The following is a 20,455-nucleotide window of genomic DNA, read 5'->3' on the forward strand; positions in this document are numbered from 1 at the left end:
ACGCACGCCGAGTGTGGACATTTGATACATATCACACACCACTGATAAATGTGTTATTCAGCAGAGATGCACATCTGATGAAAAATGTAATATTCTTATTGTTGATTGCTGATCCTATTTTTCATTTTCTAACCACTGATTTGTGACGGGGAAAATTTGTGTGCATTGTGCATTGTGTGTGTGTGTATGTGCGTGTGTGTGTGTGCGCGACGCGCGCATCTGTGTTAGCACTCAGAGGAGTGTAAGGCGAGATGGTCAACGGAGATAAGAATGAATAATGACCACAGGATGTTTTCCCCGTGTGGTAAAACTGTTAATGAAGAACTGTTGACTGTGTTCTTTAAGTTAGTAGCTTAAGAACCGGTTTAAACCAGTTTTTGGGAAAAGACCCCTTTTCCAATATAATGTGGTGTCAACTAAGACACGACGCTCTTTGACGGCGATAGCTCTGCTGAGTGGTCGCATCAACCCAGCTGGCCGAGCGCATGCAAGCGGGCCCAAACAACACAGCCACCTATGCGCTCCCTTACGCAGCTCTCCGGAGCGGCTGGCCTACGCGCAGGCAGGCGGTCCAACAGGACAGCAGACAGGCAGTCGGCCTGAGGACAACCGCCTAGTCTAAACGGCGATTATAGGACTTAAGAGCAGTCCTTGTTAATATACCAGTTTAATGCGAGTTTTACTCTGAGACAGTGATGACTTGTTACACTTTAACTTAAGAAGAAAAGTAAATTCTCGCGCGCTGCATCTGGACCAAGTGAACTTTTCCTGGCAATGCAGAACGCGTGAGGACCTCCGTGGAAGGCTGATATTTACAATCAGGTGGGTCGGACTGATTGAACATCTAGCCTCAAAACGACATTTGGTTTGATAGGGACCTTAGGCGTATAATATAGTCTAGTTGTAAAGAAGAGCTCTCTTTATAGACTATGATACACTGAGGCCTTCATGCCACTCTACCCACCAAGCCTACACGCCCTCTCTCTCTTTGCGAGGCGTTACTCTCCTCCTCCTACCCTCTTTTCCATTCTTGTGCTGCTTACTGTAGCCTTCTTTAATCCATGTGACGTGTTCGCTCATTGCTATGTGGTTTTATGCCATTGTAACCAGTAATCGAGATTAATAAACACTCCTTTTGATAGTACAATCTATTTTGTTGGAGCAGTTTATTTGGTTCATGATTTACTGTATATCTGAATGTTATTATGCAAAAGGGAATTCTATTACATTTCATTTATTCAAGCGGTCCAACAACTCACGTCCGACAGAGAGACGTTTTTGATGTGATGCGCTGAAATAGCTTGAATATTCCAGAGTCATTTTATTATGATTTTGGAGTATCATTGCTGATTAATCATATCGAATTAATCCACTATTTCACGGACTACATCTGTTATCAAAATAAATATCCACTTTCACTCAAAAATGGCACTATAGTTTAATTTGAGTCCCAATTAAGCCTCAAATGCATGCATGTATACAGTGCGTTCTAGCGTGTGTGTGCATATACGTGCATGCTAGCGCATGCGTGCAGCAATTGTCTTACATCTCGTAGATGAACAGGTCTGGCCTCCACAGCATGTCTATAGGAACAGAGACCTGGGTGATTCCACAGAACAGACTGGGGTCCCAGGAGATGAACTCGTTGTTCCACGTCTACACAGTGAAAGCAAGACATCATTCAGAAGCCAGCCAAACAATACACAAAAGAAGGAGAAAAGGTTCAGGCGACGAAGACATGCATGCACAACGAGACACACCCATAATGTCAAAATGTGGGCCGCTGACATTGTGACTGATATGATTTAAACGGGCATGGCAGCATTTTATTCAGCAAGATTCTAAGAAATGCAAAGCATCAATCCTCATTGTTGCAATGTGACCAGTCCACCTTAATAGCCCGGAGCACTTATATACTTGTGTGGAGTCTCAGTGGTCAAGGAGCAGGCGGAACAGGGGATTGCAGCAGTTTCAAACGGCTCTTTATTTGTTTAGCAGCAAAGTATACAGAATGCATGCAGGATAAACCCCACGTAGGTTCAGCATAAATTATATTCCATACAATTTAAGTTTCACAGGCGTCGTCGCCAGCCTGGAGAAGGATGAGAACAGAAGATTAGATTTCAACTCAGGTTTGTACAGTCTCTGATAGCTCGCTCCTCACTGGAGGGCTGTGGTTTTAATAACGATAAGAGGTGCCGGCGCTGCCTTGCTTCGTGACGTCATCGGTCTTTATCTTTAACTGTAGCGGGTCTTCTCCCCTAGCGGGTTCCAGCTCCAAGAGAGCACTAGCCGTTTTGCCACCCTGGCGTATATAATGAGCGCCTGTTCGCTAGACAGGCCTCAATAGTAGACTCAAGAATTATAGGTTTCTTTCCGACCTTATTTTGGGTAGTGTCCTTGTCGCTGTCACTGTGGCGGGGCTGCCACCCTCCCGCCGCGCGATATGCGGACTTGGAACTCCCGTCTCTATATTTTACTCATACAGTCCGAGTGTCTCTGTCCCTCGGACATTTCCTGGACCGTTCCTAAAAGCCTGTGATGAGAGGAGAATGACAGTTAAGACATGCAGAGCTATTCACATGAATGTGTGTTCGGTGGAGGTGGGTGTGTGTCTTACCCCCCGACGGTGTGCCGTGCGTGCCTCCGTGAGCATATGTGTGTGAACCAGCCGCTGTCAGACGTAGACTGAGTCTTCCTTTTTATATGACGGGTGTGGCCGCTTGCTGATTTGGGTGCGGTCGCTCCATCAGCTCCAGCTGGCGGAGGAGGAGATTCGGGACGTATATATTCCCTATCACACGGCCGAGGGCGTTCCTAACGGCCCGAGGCTTCTTCTGTCTGACAGCGTGTCTGGTTGCCCTGGCAACGCACTTACCATCGCGGGGTGTCGCTCTCGAGACCCCACACACTCCCCCCCTAAGATCCTTGCTTCGGCGAGGGTCTTTATTTTCCTCCTCTTCTTCATACATTCGGGACATCGCATCCGCGTGGCGCATGTCCTTACCGGGTCGGTGTTCTACCGTGAATGTGTAGTTCTGTAGTTCTAGGAACCACCGGGTGACCCGCTCGTTCCGATCTTTGTTTGTGGACATCCACTTGAGTGGCGCGTGGTCTGTTACTAAGGTGAACCTCCGCCCCCACAGATAGTAACGTAGGTGGTGGATTGCCCACTTTACTGCGAGGCACTCTTTCTCCACTGTGGAGTAGTTTCTCTCGTGTTTGAGCAACTTTCTACTTATGAACGTGACTGGGTGTTCGTCTCCCTCTAGCGTCTGGGCCAGGACAGCGCCCACTCCTGTGTTTGATGCGTCTGTGTGGAGGACGAAAGGGGTGTTAAAGTTAGGCGTTATCAACACTGGGCTTCCACAGAGAGCGTCTTTCAACGCTTGAAATGCGCTCTCTGTTTCCTCGGTCCATCTTACGTGGTGGGGTAGACTTTTTTTTGTGAGATCGTGCAACGGGCTTGCTATGGTGGCGAAATCTTTTACGAATTTTTGGTAATATGCTACCAGGCCGAGAAAAGACTTCACTTGTTTTTTTGTGGCGGGTCGGGGCCAGTTTTGTATTCTCTCTATTTTTCTCTCTTGTGGCTTGATGCAGCCTCGTCCAATGGTGTAGCCTAGATAGTCTGTTTCGCTCCAGGCGATACGGCTCTTCTTGGCGTTAACAGCGAGGCCCGCCTGGCGCAGGGCGTTCAGTACCGCATCTAACCTTTCCAGGTGTTGCCGCCAGGTGGCGCTATGGATGATAACATCGTCCAAATATGCTGCCGCATAGGCACTATGGGGTCTAAGGACCTTGTCCATTAACCGTTGAAAGGTGGCCGGGGCTCCGTGTACCCCGAAGGGCATGACTTTATATTGGAACAGCCCGTCTGGGGTGGTAAATGCTGTTTTTGGTTTGGCTCGCTCTGTGAGGCCAACTTGCCAATATCCTTTAGTCAGATCTAAGGTACTGATATGTCTAGCGGGGCCTAGCCGTTCAATTAGTTCGTCTACGCGCGCCATGGGGTAAGCGTCAAACTGTGATATCTCGTTTAGTTTCCTAAAATCATTACAGAAGCGTAAGCTTCCATCTGGTTTTGGCACGATAACTATGGGGCTCGACCAGGGGCTGTGTGACTCTTCTATGACGTCCAGTTCGAGCATTTTCTTCACTTCCTCTTGTATGGCCCGCCTACGTGCTTCCGGGATCCTATACGGCCGTAACCTGACTACCTTACCAGGGGTCGTATCGATGTCGTGCTGTACTACCGCGGTGCGTCCGGGTAGTTCGGAGAAGACATCTCGGTTCCGGTCTAGGAGCTCTCGGATATCCTGTTGCTGCTGAGGGGCCAAACCCTCTCCTACAGCAGCTGGCGGGGTCTGGGGAGGGAGGCGGGTTAACAGCGCAGGTAATGGGACGGTTATCGCCGGAAACCACTTTTTCAGAATGTTTATATGGTATACCTGATGGCCCCGCCTCCTCCCTGGTTGGGCCACTCGGTAGTTGACCGGGCTGAGTTTCTTCACAATCTCATAGGGCCCCTTCCAGCGGGCTAGGAATTTACATTCTGTGGTGGGCACAAGAACGAGGACCTGGTCCCCTGGCTTGAATTCTCGCACTTGTGCGCCTTTGTTATATACTCTACTTTGGGCGGCCTGTGCGTCTGCCATATGCTGTCTTACGAGTGGCCAGATGCGCTTGCCGCGCGCCTGTAGTATTTCTACATGTTCGATGATCAATCAATCAATCAATCAATCTTTATTTATATAGCACATTTTTCAGGCAGCGAGTGCAGTTCAAAGTGCTTTACAGTAAGAACAAAAAAAGTAATAATAATAAAAATAATATATATATATATATATATACACATATACATACATGTATATATATAAATACACATACACATACACAAATATACACATGTACATATCACACAAAGAGCAAAACAAAGCAGGAAAGCATCGACTATAAAGTAATAAAAACAATAGTAAAAAGGAGAGACTAATCACAGGAAAAGGACATGATCTAGGAGGTAAAAGCGATGCTAAAAAGGTGTGTTTTAAGATTTCGTTTAAAAATGTCAACAGATTCAGAGAACCGTAGATCCCTTGGCAGGCTGTTCCAGAGCACAGGGGCGTAGTAGCTAAAGGCGGCTTCACCATATTTTTTTGTTTTTGGGGTCTCAGGTATCTCCAGGAGACCAGCACTCGATGAACGAAGTGGTCTGCCTGGCACATATTTAGGAAGCATTTCTGAAAAATAAATAGGTGCATTTCCATTTAGTGTTTTAAAAACAAGTAAAATAATTTTAAAATCTATTCTAAAATGTATAGGCAACCAGTGCAGGGACTTTAAAATTGGTGTAATGTGTGCTCTGCGTTTGGTTTTTGTCAGCACGCGGGCAGCTGCTTTTTGGACCAGTTGTAACCGACCAATGGATTTTTTGGGTAAGCCAGACAGGAGAGCGTTGCAATAGTCAAGCCTGCTAGTGATGAAACAGTGTATGAGTTTTTCGGTGTCATTTTGGGACAGAAATGGTCGGACTTTGGAAATGTTTCTCAGATGGTAAAATGATATTTTGGTGGTGTTTCTAATATGAGCCTCCATGTTCAGGTCACTGTCAAAAATAACACCAAGGTTTTTCACCTGGTCCTTGGTGTTAAATGCTTTTGTTTTAAGGTATGCAGATAATTTGTCTCTTTCGGCCTTGGCACCGACAAGGAGGATTTCGGTTTTTCCTTCATTTAATTGAAGGAAATTTTCTGACATCCATATTTTTATGTCAGTAATACATTTTATGAGGGTGTCAATTTGGGTAAGGTCACCTGGGGATATGGAAATGTATAATTGGGTATCATCGGCATAGCTGTGGAAGTGTATATTATGTTTTCTGATAACTGAACCAAGTGGTAGCATATAAAGATTGAAGAGGATGGGGCCCAAAATAGAGCCCTGGGGGACACCGCACGTCAACTCAACAGTGTCGGAGGAGAAATCGCCAAGTGTTACTCGGTAATCACGAGCAGTCAGGTAGGACCTGAACCACTCGAGAGCTGTTCCTGCTTCGCAGAGGGGAGGGTTGGCTCTCCCACGTCTCTTTGGCGATATCTAATAATCCGCGCGGCTGTCTCCCATACAGGAGCTCAAATGGGGAGAAGCCTGTGGATGCCTGGGGTACTTCTCGTATGGCAAACAGGACATATGGGATGAGGCGGTCCCAGTCTCGTCCGTCCTCTTCAGCCACCCGTTTTAACATTTTCTTCAGCGTGTGATTAAATCGTTCTACCAACCCGTCTGTCTGGGGGTGGTAGGCCGAGGTGCGTATTTGTTTCACTTTCAGCCAGCTATACAGTGCTTTGATAATGCGCGAGACGAAGCATGTGCCCTGGTCAGTCAGAATTTCATCCACTAAGCCTACTCTACTAAAGAGCATCATGAGCTCGTGAGAGACTGTTTTTGCATTGGCCACCCGTAGGGGTATAGCCTCGGGATATCGTGTGGCATAATCGAGGATAACCAGGATATATCGGTGCCCGCGCGCCGACTTGGGTAGGGGTCCCACTATATCCATGGCTATGCGCGAGAACGGGACACCGATAATAGGCATGGGAATGAGTGGGCTGTGCACGACCCCCCGTGGGGCCGTGAGTTGGCATTCCTCGCATGACTTGCAGAACTCCTCCACCCCTCTTTTTATTCCCGGCCAGTAGAACCGAGCCAATATGCGATCATATGTCTTTTGTACTGCTAAATGAGCGCCTAGCTGGTGTGAGTGTGCCAAATACAACACGCGTAATACATGAGATTTAGGTACGAGTAATTGCTCAATTACAGCGCCCACTTTATCTTTGACGGCACGATAAAGTAGGCCATTTCGTACTAGAAAATGAGGAAAGTTTGTTTCACTCACCCCATCGCACTGCTTCCCTTCTACACTGGTGAGGTTTCGCCGTGCGCCGGCGAGATTCGTGTCCGTCCACTGGGCTGTGGCAAACTCTCCTTGTAGCCGTGTGGGCGGTCCCTCCACCTGGGGGAAGTTGACGAAGGGGTCCTCGTCCAGTGGTGGGGTCTCTTCCTCCGAGGTGTGGGGTTTGCCTGGGCTGGTCTCGTCGGAGGCGGCGGTCGTCGCCGGTGATGCAGGCTCTGCTGCGGGTTCCCCGAGGGCGGGGCAGGCGCGGTGTCCTTTTGTCTCTGGTCTGGGACGGCGTCTTCTCCCTTTCTTCTGCTGTGGGGGACGGAGGCCCGGTGCCCAGTATTTGTCGAAGAGTGGGCAGTCTGTGCCGATCAGGAGGGGGACGGGGAGGTCCGGAACTACTCCGGCGGGGACAGTCACGCTGCCTCGGGGGGTCTGTATGTGTATATGGGCCACGGGGTAGCGGCGTAGGTCGCCGTGCACACAGCTGACCGGCATCGTCTCGGGTCCACCGCTGGTTACCAGGTCTCCTCTCACCAGCGTCACCACACTGCCGGAATCCACCAGGGCATGTGTGTCGGTCCCATCCACCCGGACCGGCAGGGCTGCTTGGCACTGGGTCGAGCTCCCCGAATGTAGGCACGGTCTGGAGCTTACCAGACTGGCGGCTGAGGCCATGGAGACATCTGGGTCCCGTGCCCGGTCTGGGCACGCCCAGGATAGGTGGTCTTCCTGCCCACAGACATAGCACCTCCTGGACTGGCCCCGTTCTGAAGGTGGGTTCGTACGGGGTTTGGGCGTGGGGGCCGCCTGGGTCTGACGGCGGCCCTGGTCGGTTGTCGGCCTTGGCTGGTTCACTTTTAGATGTTTGCAACATCTGGGTGCCCACCTGATAGTTCTCTACCAGGGTGACTAGCTCTTCAACGGTTGTGGGGCAGGCGTGTACCGCTATTTTCTTTGCGTCGGGGGGCAAGGCTCTCATGCCGCGGTCGACCACTATTCGATCGAGGAGTGGGACGTCTTCTCCTGTGGTGAGCCAGTTCTGTGTGAGTCTGCACAGGTCGGCGAACTGGGTGCGCGCCGGCTGCGCCATGCGGAACTCCCACTGGTGGAACCTGTGTGCTCTGGCGGGAAGGCTGTACCCCAGGCTGGACAGGATGGCGGCTTTTAGCTTTCCGTAGTCGAGCGCGTCTCTGGCGGTGAGGTCTCGGCATGCTTGTTGTGCCGGTCCAAACAGGTAGGGCGCTACAATGCCTCCCCAGTCGGCCAGTGGCCATCTCTCCCGGGTGGCGGAGCGTTCGAATACTTCTAGGAAAGCCTCGATGTCGTCGTCGGGTGTTTGCTTGGTGAGCACCGCTGCCGGTGTTCTGGTGGCCGGTGCGTCTCTGTCCAGTCTGCGCAGTACCTCCCGCATGCACGTCTGGAGGTCCGTGCTGCTCTTCACCAGGGCGTTTAAGGCTGCTGCTGCTTCCATGGTAGGCGGTGGTTAGGACCTGATGTACCCACCTTCTCCACCACTTGTGGAGTCTCAGTGGTCAAGGAGCAGGCGGAACAGGGGATTGCAGCAGTTTCAAACGGCTCTTTATTTGTTTAGCAGCAAAGTATACAGAATGCATGCAGGATAAACCCCACGTAGGTTCAGCATAAATTATATTCCATACAATTTAAGTTTCACAGGCGTCGTCGCCAGCCTGGAGAAGGATGAGAACAGAAGATTAGATTTCAACTCAGGTTTGTACAGTCTCTGATAGCTCGCTCCTCACTGGAGGGCTGTGGTTTTAATAACGATAAGAGGTGCCGGCGCTGCCTTGCTTCGTGACGTCATCGGTCTTTATCTTTAACTGTAGCGGGTCTTCTCCCCTAGCGGGTTCCAGCTCCAAGAGAGCACTATATATTATATACTGGCGTATATAATGAGCGCCTGTTCGCTAGACAGGCCTCAATAGTAGACTCAAGAATTATAGGTTTCTTTCCGACCTTATTTTGGGTAGTGTCCTTGTCGCTGTCACTGTGGCGGGGCTGCCACCCTCCCGCCGCGCGATATGCGGACTTGGAACTCCCGTCTCTATATTTTACTCATACAGTCCGAGTGTCTCTGTCCCTCGGACATTTCCTGGACCGTTCCTAAAAGCCTGTGATGAGAGGAGAATGACAGTTAAGACATGCAGAGCTATTCACATGAATGTGTGTTCGGTGGAGGTGGGTGTGTGTCTTACCCCCCGACGGTGTGCCGTGCGTGCCTCCGTGAGCATATGTGTGTGAACCAGCCGCTGTCAGACGTAGACTGAGTCTTCCTTTTTATATGACGGGTGTGGCCGCTTGCTGATTTGGGTGCGGTCGCTCCATCAGCTCCAGCTGGCGGAGGAGGAGATTCGGGACGTATATATTCCCTATCACACGGCCGAGGGCGTTCCTAACGGCCCGAGGCTTCTTCTGTCTGACAGCGTGTCTGGTTGCCCTGGCAACGCACTTACCATCGCGGGGTGTCGCTCTCGAGACCCCACACTTGCCATAGAACTTAATTGCCCTATAGCCATGAAAACCTTCCAGTCTTATGCAAAGGCTAAAATTTAATTTTGCCAAATTGTATTTGGATCTCTACACGGAAAAAAAAGTGCAATACATTTCGACTCCGGTTGTGAATGCATGGACAGTTTCGCCAAATTGCCTGAACGCTCGCCTCTCATTGAATCTTGATAGAAAAGGACTTAAATCAGGCTTCACGTTGCTGGCTGTACAATATTATACGGTGTGTTAATTACGGGTGAATTAATATCGATGTGTTGGGAAAACTCACCATTACTGCCCAGACGAAAGGAATGAAGGTTTGTGTCTTCTCAATCTGTCAAACACAAACACACATGCAGGTGAGAACACAAATTGTGTGGATGTCATTATTGCTGTTTGGGTGAAATTTTGAACCCTAACGCGGAAGCCTGAGTTGTGCTTGTACTTGACGCGTGGCGTTGTCGGACAATTAAAATAGCAATATCTACAATAATTGTGTCACACTTTGACACGCTGGGAGCTTGTAGATCAACTATATTCGGTGCGTGACACCGGCACACAACTACAGTATGTATACATCGAGATATGACTCCAACACAAACCGCTGAACGGTCTGAATCTTTTCCTAATTGTAAGTATAAGTATTACTCTAAAACAACCATTCATCTTGTGAGGACCAGGAAAATCCTCCTCACAATGTCTATATCTCTAATTGTACTACTTGTGCGGACATTTGGCTCTCACACGTAGCAATACAAGTACACACACGCACACACACACACCCACAGACAAATCTTACCACGGCCAGAATGGCATAGAGGAAGATGTCCAGGTTGACCACGGTCAGATGTGTGTGGTCCAACACGGGCCGCGTCGACGTGTACAACTCGTTGAGTCTGGTGAAGTTCAGATGCTCCAGAACCTGCTGGTAACTGCACACCTTCTGACAGGAGGCTGTGTCTGGAGGGAACATATATGTTTACATGATCCTTTATGTATGTTAATCTCACAGTCACCACACACACACACACACACACACACACACACACACCTTACCTGTGACCACGAGCAGGAAAAGCAAGACGACGTGCATCATAGCTGCGCCTGCAGTATAGGCCTATATGTGTGCACGTATATGGCACGGTATATGGTATACGGCACTGTATGTTGTTGTGTGCAGTCAGAGCGATAGGTGATGTGTACCCGTGTCTCTCCTCTCCTGTCTCTCGTATGCGCTGAGAAAGACCTTGAGAGACTTGTGTCTATATATATCCAAACTGTGGTCACTATCACCAGACCTTCCACAACACTGAGCCTCTTGATTGAGTTTACACTGGAGGGGGGGGGGGGGGGAGGGGAGGGGGAGTAGCTAAGTACATTTACTTTTAAGTACAATTTTGAGGTGTTTCGATACTTAATTTTACATGGATGTTTTCATATTTTCAATGCTATGCTCGATCCTTCTAATACACTACATGCGGCAGAGTTTGCACATTTTACTCCCCTACAATTATTAGAAAACCCAATTTGATTTAGATTGATATGATATGATATGATATGATAATGCATATGATATATATTGAAAACATCACCACGTAAGCTCTATTTTATACTCAATTACTCATACATTCTTTATTTTACTCAAGTAATAGTTTGGATACAGGAGTATTGCTACTTTTACTTAATAAAAGCAGAGTACTTCTTCCACCTCTGGTGGCCTGGAGAAAACGTATTAAGCCTTGTTTTTGATGTGCTAATGTGAGACAGGTGCATGGCTGAAACGGACAAACGTCCCACGCAGATCCACATCCCAGCTGCTCTGATCGGGTTACAGTGAAGAGACGAGGAGGAGGCTGCAGGGCTTCTCCAACATGTTCATGTCAAGGTCAAGGACCCCCAAATGTATACGGTTTTTTGTATGGCCACAGACCCCGACTGAATAGACTGTGTGCAAATGACCCCCATAAGGGAAGATTTAGGTTTACAAAATTATTCAAAGATTTAGTATCCCAACATGTGATGTGAGCTTATAGATTGTCCATATTTTCGAATGGCTGAAGTATAACATTATGGTCCAACTGATCCTCTCCCTCAAGGAACAATGGTGGTCCCCGCCCCGGACCCCCCTTTGAGAACCTCTAGTTTAAACTCCTTGGACTCCAGGGGGCTGTAGATGCTTTAGGTATAGCAGGTGTGCCAGCCGAATTTGCAACATGAGTGAAGAAGGGGTGGTCTTGTTGTTTTGCTGGAAGTGAAACTAATCGAGCCAAGGCTCTGTGGATGCCCAACGAGGCCTATACCGATGCGATCCGTGTTTTCATTAGCGGGAGGTTGGAGTAATGTTTTTTTACACGCCGATTTACATGCCTATTTCATCTAATTTTGAGCCATAATGTCCATGAAGACAGCGGTGGCTAGCTAAAAATGCTGGATTAAATAACCAAATTAATCAAATCTCGTTCTCTCGGGGGTGGCAACCTGAACAAAGGTAGATTAACCTCGTTATCTCATGGGCGTGGCATCTAAATTTAAAAAAATGAAATATTTAGAAATATGTGGGATATTTTGTTAAACATTTCCACAACACAAATCGTGCATGAGTCGCTGCCACAAAATATATGCGGTGCAATTCAACACGACCATGGCTGTAGCGGTGGATGTGATTGGTTTATAAGGCCGGGTAACGGTGGTTATGATTGGTTTATAGGCTGAGTGACGGCGGCATCAGTGGTTATGATTGGTTTATTAGGCTGAGTGACAGATACACTTTGCGATTCAAGGTGACCGCGGCTGGACAGGAGGCAAGGATTTGTTTGTCCATAAAGAGGAACAATAATGTGTACTCATGACAGGACTGTTCACACCACCTGTGTGTGTGTGTGTGTGTGTGTGTGTGTGTGACATTGGTGGGACATGTTCCATACGACCTCCCCCTCCCCTCTCCCTTAAAACGCCTGCAGCGTCCGAGAGACACATTGTGGTGTTTAAAAATTAACAAAAATAATCTTTTTTTTTGTCATCATTTTTTTGTCATCAATGTTTTGATCAATGTTTGTTTCCAGTTAGAGTTTACCTTTTTGTTACACTGCTATACCTTTATTTTGCTGTATTGTTCCGTGCCTTCCTGTCTGCCCCTGTAGTTCTGTACACCTGCCTTGTCTATAACCTTCTGATTTGTCAGTGTTTCCACCTGTGTCCTCTTAGTTCCCCAGCCTATCCCACTGTTGATTGTCACCGTCCTGTGTCCTGTTAATCGTGTCTATAGGCCTATACTCCACTGTTTTGTCAGTTTTCTATGTTCTTTCCTGTGAAGTTATGGTATCTCCTAGTATTCCTGCTTTTTTCAGATTATACAATTATTTATTCAAATTATACATTTTCTCAAAATTAGATTTTTGTCAAGGACAAACAAAATAAGTGGTCAAAAATATTACCAGAAACCACAGGCAGAGAATGGGGAAGGAAGCTAATAGGATATTTGACCAAGTATTCTAAAACGGTTAGTCCAAATAGTTGGCTGGTTTCTGTTGTAAAATTAGCGATAATCCACACGTTCAATCACTCACTCATTCTTGAGATGAGGGACAAAAGTGGAAAAAACATGTCCCACACATAAGAGCCTTATTTTATGTAAAAAATAAATTAATTCATAAAAATAAAAGCACTTGCAAAGTTAAGTGTAATACAGTTGTGTATTATTATGCCCTTAATTTCATTATAATTGTTTTCATATTCCATCTGAATTAGTTAAAAGCAGGCCCTGTACCCAAAAAGGCCTGTATTTAGCCTGTCCCCAGCAAGTGGCCACAATTTCAAACTGCCAAAAAAGTGTCTAATACTGTCACAATCACATAAATATACATACTAAATTAAAGTAGATTGTCAACAACATAGCAAATAATATACACAGTTAATTTTAATTTATATTTTCTATTAAATATCTCATATCAAATGTTCGTCCCACGTCTCCGTCAACTCCGTCAGGTTTTTTTAAAAGTCTTAAATTAATCAGAAAATATTGTCGACAGATTTAGCCTGAAGACTCCTTTTCCAAGTCCCATTTATATTTGTTGCAACAGTGGAGTACCTGGTCTGACAAGCATTCAATTGTTTGATATTTTAAACAAACAATGTTGATAACAATGTGGTCACAGCTTTTACATTTTACATCCGTCAGGACATTATTATGATCTTTGTTAAGAATTCCAAAATAATGTTTATTATTTTAGTTTAGGGGTTAGGTTTAGCTAACAAAATTAAGCAAAAACAAAATGGCTACATTGTACTAAAGAGGGTTGAGATGAAAACAAATGCCATTTTGTCAACTCCGTCAGACGTCAACTCCGTCAGATTTTGTGTCTGACGGAGTTGACGTGTATCTGACGGAGTTGACAAAAGTGTTCCTAAAACAATCAAATTATTGTTTTTGAATAATGGGCAGTATTCTAATTTGGCACACAGTTAGAGCATGCCTTAAGGAACATTTTTGGCTATGGGGCCATCACAGATTTGTCTCGTGGTGACCATGGCAGCCATATTACAAAAGAGCCGCCACCTGATGTTATTTTACAATAACTCAAGTTCTACACCACCTAGGATCTTGATTCTGGTGACTAAGACCTCATTTTCAAGGATGAGGGATACAGTGGTACAATTTAGACTTTCCCTGTGACCATGGCAGCCATTTTTCAAAATGGCCGCCACCTGCTGTTATTTTACAATAACTCAAGTTCTACACCACCTAGGATCTTGATTCTGGTGACTAATCATACATTTTCAAGGATGTGGGGTACATTGGTAATATTTAGATTTGTCCTGTGACCATAGCAGCCATTTTTTTTTCAAAATGGCCGCCACCTGCTGTTATTTTACAATAACTCAAGTTTTAGACCACCTAGGATCTTGATTTTGGCGACTAATCATACATTTTAAAAGATGAGAAATACAGTGGTACTATTTAGATTTGTCCTGTGACCATGGCAGCCATTGTTTTTCAAAATGACCACCAACCTGCTGTTATTTTACCAATAACTCAAGTTTTAGACCACCAAGGATCTTGATTCTGGCGACTAATCATTACATTTTCAAGGATGAACTTTCTCTGGGAGAGGTAAGGGCTTATTTCAGGTGCAGGTTGAGTTTCTACTGACAGGACATTAAAAGGAGGTGGGCTTTCTGGCCTTTGACTTGCCCCTTTCAGGTACAGATGCACAGTTTGACTTCACTGGCCACTGCAGGGAACTGTGGGGGAGAAACTTTGGTCTCTTGACACCCCGATTAGGTTCAGGGTTTTTTTTGGTGGAGACTTGCCTTTCATGACATCTTTGCTGCAGCAGTTGATCTCCTTACTGCCAGTGGTGGCACACTCTGGGTCTCTGGGGCATTGTATCTTGGTGGCCTCCTGCCAGTGTTTCTCCATCCTTCTCCTGAGCTCTGTGTTCTGGGGCTCTGTTATAGTCAACTTACATTGTCTTGGCTGGAGATTGCTTTCCTGCAGGGTCCAGCCCAGTCTTTGTGCAGATGGCTGCTGGCCCACCTGGAGGCCCCAACCTCACTTCTTCGGTTGGTGTGATTAGGTGGGGTGGTCTTCCCCAATCAGGATGAGGGGTTTGACCCTTTCAAACGGCAGTCTGGCCAAGTGTCTGTATTTAGTTGTGAGTTTAGATACAGGATACGATTGCTCACCCAGCCCCAGGTGACGAGGATGAGGTGAAGGCTCCTTTGATTTGGTAACATTGCTTTGGTTGACATGCTGGGGACACAGAGAAAGACACTGATGCCTTCAGTGTCTGCACATCCTGCCTGATGGTCCTGAAGCCAAATCTTCTGTCTTCAGTCTTTCCCTCACTGTTCACTGCTCACTGTTCACCTCACCGAATTTAGCCCAAGGAGTTTGACCCCTAGTTTGGCCATAGACCCCCTAGTTTGGCCATAGCCACTTGCCCAAATGTGCCGACATGTGCTGACCTCATCACATCTGTGATGATGGCTATGGCCGTTTTTAGCCAACGTAGTGTTTTTTGTGCAAAACTAATGCTTGGAATGGATCCAGAATCATGAAAAGCCCCTAGTTTGACATGCCACATGCTACTTAAAGCATAATGAAATTTAGAACATTTAGCCTTATATTGGTTGTTGATGGTACCCAACTTTCAGCAGCTGTCAAACATGCCCCTAGGGTGGTCAAATATAAACCAATGTGGGATATGTTAGTAGACACCTTTACAAACATTGGTGAAGAAAATTCTTGGTAAGAAATGTATTCACAGATTTTATATTATTCTGATAATATTCCCTGAGTAAATTGGTAAAATAATAGCAGGTCCACCATTTTTGAAAATGTCTACCATCCATGGTCACAGGATAAATCTAAATAGTACAACTGTATTCCTCACCCTTGAAAATGTATGATTAGTCACCAGAATCAAGATCCTAGGTGGTGTAGAACTTGAGTTATTGGGAAATAACAGAAAGTTGGCGGCCATTTTGAAAAATGGCTGCCATGTTCACAGGGCAAATCTAAATAGTACCACTGTATTCCTCATCCTTGAAAATGTGGGATTAGTCACCAGAATCAAGATCCTAGGTGGTCTAGAACCTAAATCAGTTAAACTTGTCAACTCCGTCAGATGTTCGTCAACTCCGTCAGACGTTCGTCCCGTGATGTTTTTGTTAATTTCCAAAGAAATAGAAAATTTGCTGTCAAATCTTTTGTGCTTATGTATTGAAACACCAACTGAAATGATACGTAATGATGATTTTTTTTTTTTTTTACATGGTTTTCATGTTATAATATTGAAAATAAAGGTTGAAATGACGGTTTTGAGAAATTGGATATTTCATAATAGTGTGATATTGGAACAAAATAATATTAAAAGATTTGTATTACTTAACTTGATTACTGAAAGCCATTATAAGATAACTGAGGACTTTATATTATTGTTGAAATGATAAAATTCAATTAAAAGGGATTTTAGTGTGTCTGACGGAGTTGACATGAATCAGGTATTAAGTGCATAAATGTCCCATTTTAGAAAGAAATGTTATGCGAAAAACCTGTTCCTTCTCAAGATTGGTAGTTGAGACCTGTGTCTACAAATACATCTATTTGATTTGAATGTATCTTAAAAAAAAAAAAAATCCAGTTTGAAAAAGGTTTTGTCCCTTATCTCAAGAATGGGTATATAATTTCCAGCTGATCCCTCAGCTCTGTAGCTGAACTGGAGAAGGGGAGCACCCCGTATGGGGCAAACAATCACAAACAGGTGCTGGTGTGGGTGGTATATGCGTGTCACCCCGGCACACATTCAGGCATATTAGAATATTTAACAAGCTGAAAAACAGTAGCACAGATAGGCCATCTACAAGGTCACAAGTTCACAATCTGCCGCATAATGAGATGTGGTGTGAGTTTGCATGCTATTTTTTTCACTCTCTTTGAAGACTTATACTGCTTATACTGCATGTGTATGTGTTACATTTTAGATGGTATAAACATTGACATAAAGTTGGTGAGTGTGTGTATGAATTAACATGTTAATGTGCTTCAATACAGCTCCTTGACGATGACAAAGACACTGGAAGGATCAGCCTCCAGTCCACCCAGGTGACCCAGCATCCCTGTCATTAATAATACAAGACAGTCTGTAACGTGAATCTGTGAGCCTCAAATAAAAGTCATGTCATGCAACGTTGCCTGCTTTTCATGGTGAACATGCTGGAGAGCAAAACAGGAATACACAATGTAATGGCACATGCATTTTAATGTATTTGAACGTTCTATTTAGTGACAGTCAATTTGCATGACGTTGAAAGGATTGTTTTATAAATAATCATTCACATAATATAGGCCTAGTAAAAGTAAATTGATAACTTGTAGTGGGGGGGTATATTCATTCTGACTGACTCTCCTACCAAAATCATGGGACAGAGCATATCTAACTATAAAGTGCCCCACGGGGCACAGGTCTCCACCAGGCCAGGTCAGGTTGTGGCCTCCTGGTAGGCCAATATAATAGGCCAATGTGAAAAGGGGGCCATTTCTTCTTACGCCTTGGATGGCAATTGGATGATTTGAGGCATTTCGTTCCAACAATGTGTCACCACCTGGTGGCGCTATAACAGGCCAATGTGAAAAGGGTGGGATATATTCCTCAACCTAGTAGGAAAGTCTGTGAAAGATGTCACATAAATTGCACGCTGCGTTCATGATTTGAGGCTTTTTGTTCCAAACGAGCCAATCCTGCAAAATTGAAAGCCAATGTGGTTTACAGCCAGTGGTCCGGGGACCACTGATGGTCCTTCAGGGGGTTCCAGGTCGGAATTGTGTAAATAGGCTGCATATCAGTAAAACATACAATAGACAGACAGTAATAAACAGTGCTTTTAAATGTCTATGTGCAGGGCACTGCCAATATGATAATGATATGGGAGCTCTTTCAAGAAATGGTACCGGCGCGGTACCAATGTTTACATAAACCAGAGCACATACTGTACCACTGGACTCTTTAAAGTCATGGCTCATGGCATGCTCAAACCCTCGAGGCCTGATACAACCCTACAGCCCCTCCCGCTCACTTAGATAGCACTGGATAAACAACTTCCCTAAAAAACACCCGGGACAACGCTCCACACGTCCGTCCGTCCGTCTGTCCGTCCGTATGTACGTCCGTCCGACCTACAGTCGTCTCTTCTCCCTCCTGGCTCCCAAACTGTGGATACATTCCCCATCGTAGTCAGAACTGCATTCTCAATACTAATTCCCAGCCGTAATCTGAAGACTCACCTCTTCAAACTGCACCTCAACCCCTATAGAGCGTCGCAGTCCCGCCCCCTACCAGGGCCCAGGCAATGATTCTCCGTTCATTTTCCTCATAGACATTTCACAAAGTATTTATTTAAAGACATGTACACCGCTGTCAAAGCCAACTCGAGTCGTAACAACTCATGACAACAAACACATTTCTTTGGGCAAGACAAATAATTAGCAGGTTACAACACTTTTTTTGTTGTTTTTCTTCATTGTAATTATTTGTTTGGTCGAAAATGTTGTGTTTGTTGTCATGAGTTGTCACGTCTCGAGTTGGCTTTGTCCGCGGCGTAACCGTCTTTAAATAAAAACGTTTTGAAATGTCTATGGGAAAAATGCATTGGGAATCATTTCCTGGGCCTGGCGTCGTCATGAAAGGGGGCGGGACTGCGATGCTCTATAGCAGACTCCACCTCACCTTATAGACCTCATCTCTTCACTCCACCTTTGATCGATTTATTGAAGTATGTATGTAACAGTAGAAAAGGTACATTTGAAGCACAACTCAATACAGAAACGTTGGACAACACCATAAAGCATTACACTTGTTTACAATAGGGTCCACTGTTTTCAATTCATCAGAACATTTAGAGACGTACAAATGTACACTTCTATATAACAAAAAAACAGGACATCGTCATAAAAGACCTCAGCACTCACCTCTTCGGAGAAAACTCCGTTTCTATGTATGATCCACAACAACAGACATAAGCCAGCTGAGTTTTTCAAGTTCCACAGATTTATTCAAATCACCACAGAGCTATTTGTTTAATTAGTAACATTCTCTCATGACAACAATCTGATTCTAGTTACAAAAACGGGATATTCTTACAGTGGCTCATCGCACAACTGGTGTATGTCAGATTGATGGGTAGGTGCGGGGACAGGGACTCCAAGCACTTCAATAACTGGTGTATTTCAGGTACACTAGCTCGTTGCGTTTAGGAATGTAACAGCCAATACCTGCAAGCAATAGAAAGAGTATAGTAACACAGTAAGATAGACGAACAGACACAGGCTCCCAGAAATTTCAAAATACTTCCGGTCGTACAGCCTGGAGCAACGGAATCTCTGAAAATGAACAGAGGATAAAGCAGATGGGACGCCTCCTCCCCACTTCCGTTTCATCTTTAAAGTTGTGCAAATTGCGTCTTTAGATTTTTTTGTATTCTATTTTGCCTAGTTTAGTTTTTATTTTATTTTAAATGCTAGTTTTTGTGAAAAGGAGTAGTTGTAGTTACTGTTACTTTTTGTGTAATATGTAATAATTGTAATATTGTTTTATTGCATATGGGTTAGTTAGGAAAACAGCAGAGACTCACCAACATCAGTTGGCTTGATTTTACCATCTGTCGTGGTCCCTGTTATGTTATGTTATATTCTACGTATTGGACCCTCGTCTGGTTCTGGTGTGTGACGACCCGGCTGGCATTTCCATGGTTCGGCGGCGGACAGACAGACAGGCCGGCCCGGGAGAAGATTAACATGACACGAGACTTGGTCACATCAAAACGTTCACAAGGTTTATTCCACTTACAGCAGCATATATATCTCGGATACTTCATGTCCTAATGACGTCACAGACTAGACATCACAATCATTGCCTGCCAGCGCAGCGGCCTTCAGCTCTAACACAGCTCCACTCTTATGTTACCATTACGGCAGGCAGTACACCATACATACAAGTACATTGCACGTATCAGTACCGAGTATCCGAACACAGTACCAAGTATCAGAACACTATAATACAACAGCCCACTCTTTTGTCCTATAAGGACAACGTCATCTGATACTGTATTTATAATGCGGAAAAGTGTACAATCACGTATCGATACCAAAAAACCTGGACTCCTGCCAGGGAAATTGTATCGAGCCTCTCGTTTATGTGATCTCTTTGCTTAATCAATAATCATTGATCAATCTCTGAGCAAGCACGCGCACGCCACCTGATTGTACACTTGAAACACAGACATAGGTGTAGAGAGAGAGAGAGAGAGAGAGAGAGAGAGAGAGATAGATAAAATAGGAAACACAGAAAGAAAAGAGGAGGAGAAATCAACAATAAATAATATATAATATATACTATATAATATACAACATATACACGTGGGGATAGGACAGGGTACATTAAAATATACACTCAACCTGAAATCATCCTGAAATCACTGATTATGTTTGAATTAGTTCATTTCTAACTAATGAATAATCACACTGAATAATGAATAATCACACTTAAT

At 45.2% G+C, this 20,455-nt stretch overlaps 2 protein-coding genes across 2 annotated transcripts in view; both read right to left on the minus strand.

Annotated features, from left to right (window-relative positions):
* LOC308324375 (5-hydroxytryptamine receptor 3A-like) overlaps window positions 1-10,505 on the minus strand; it is a gene marked incomplete at both ends in the record, with an annotated part of 28,042 nt that extends 17,537 nt beyond the window's left edge. Inside the window, 4 exons of the mRNA XM_080776419.1 lie at window positions 1,547-1,656; window positions 9,699-9,743; window positions 10,209-10,369; window positions 10,466-10,505. Of these exons, the coding sequence (XP_080632545.1) occupies window positions 1,547-1,656; window positions 9,699-9,743; window positions 10,209-10,369; window positions 10,466-10,505 (356 nt within the window). The remainder of the gene's footprint in view (window positions 1-1,546; window positions 1,657-9,698; window positions 9,744-10,208; window positions 10,370-10,465) is intronic.
* Window positions 1-20,455, minus strand: part of LOC308324254 (uncharacterized protein) — a gene marked incomplete at its 5' end in the record, with an annotated part of 110,508 nt that overhangs the window by 20,930 nt on the left and 69,123 nt on the right. The window lies entirely within an intron of this gene.

Source organism: Protomyctophum bolini, assembly GCF_963924005.1.
Source record: "Protomyctophum bolini genome assembly, chromosome: 11".
NCBI lineage: Eukaryota > Metazoa > Chordata > Actinopteri > Myctophiformes > Myctophidae > Protomyctophum > Protomyctophum bolini.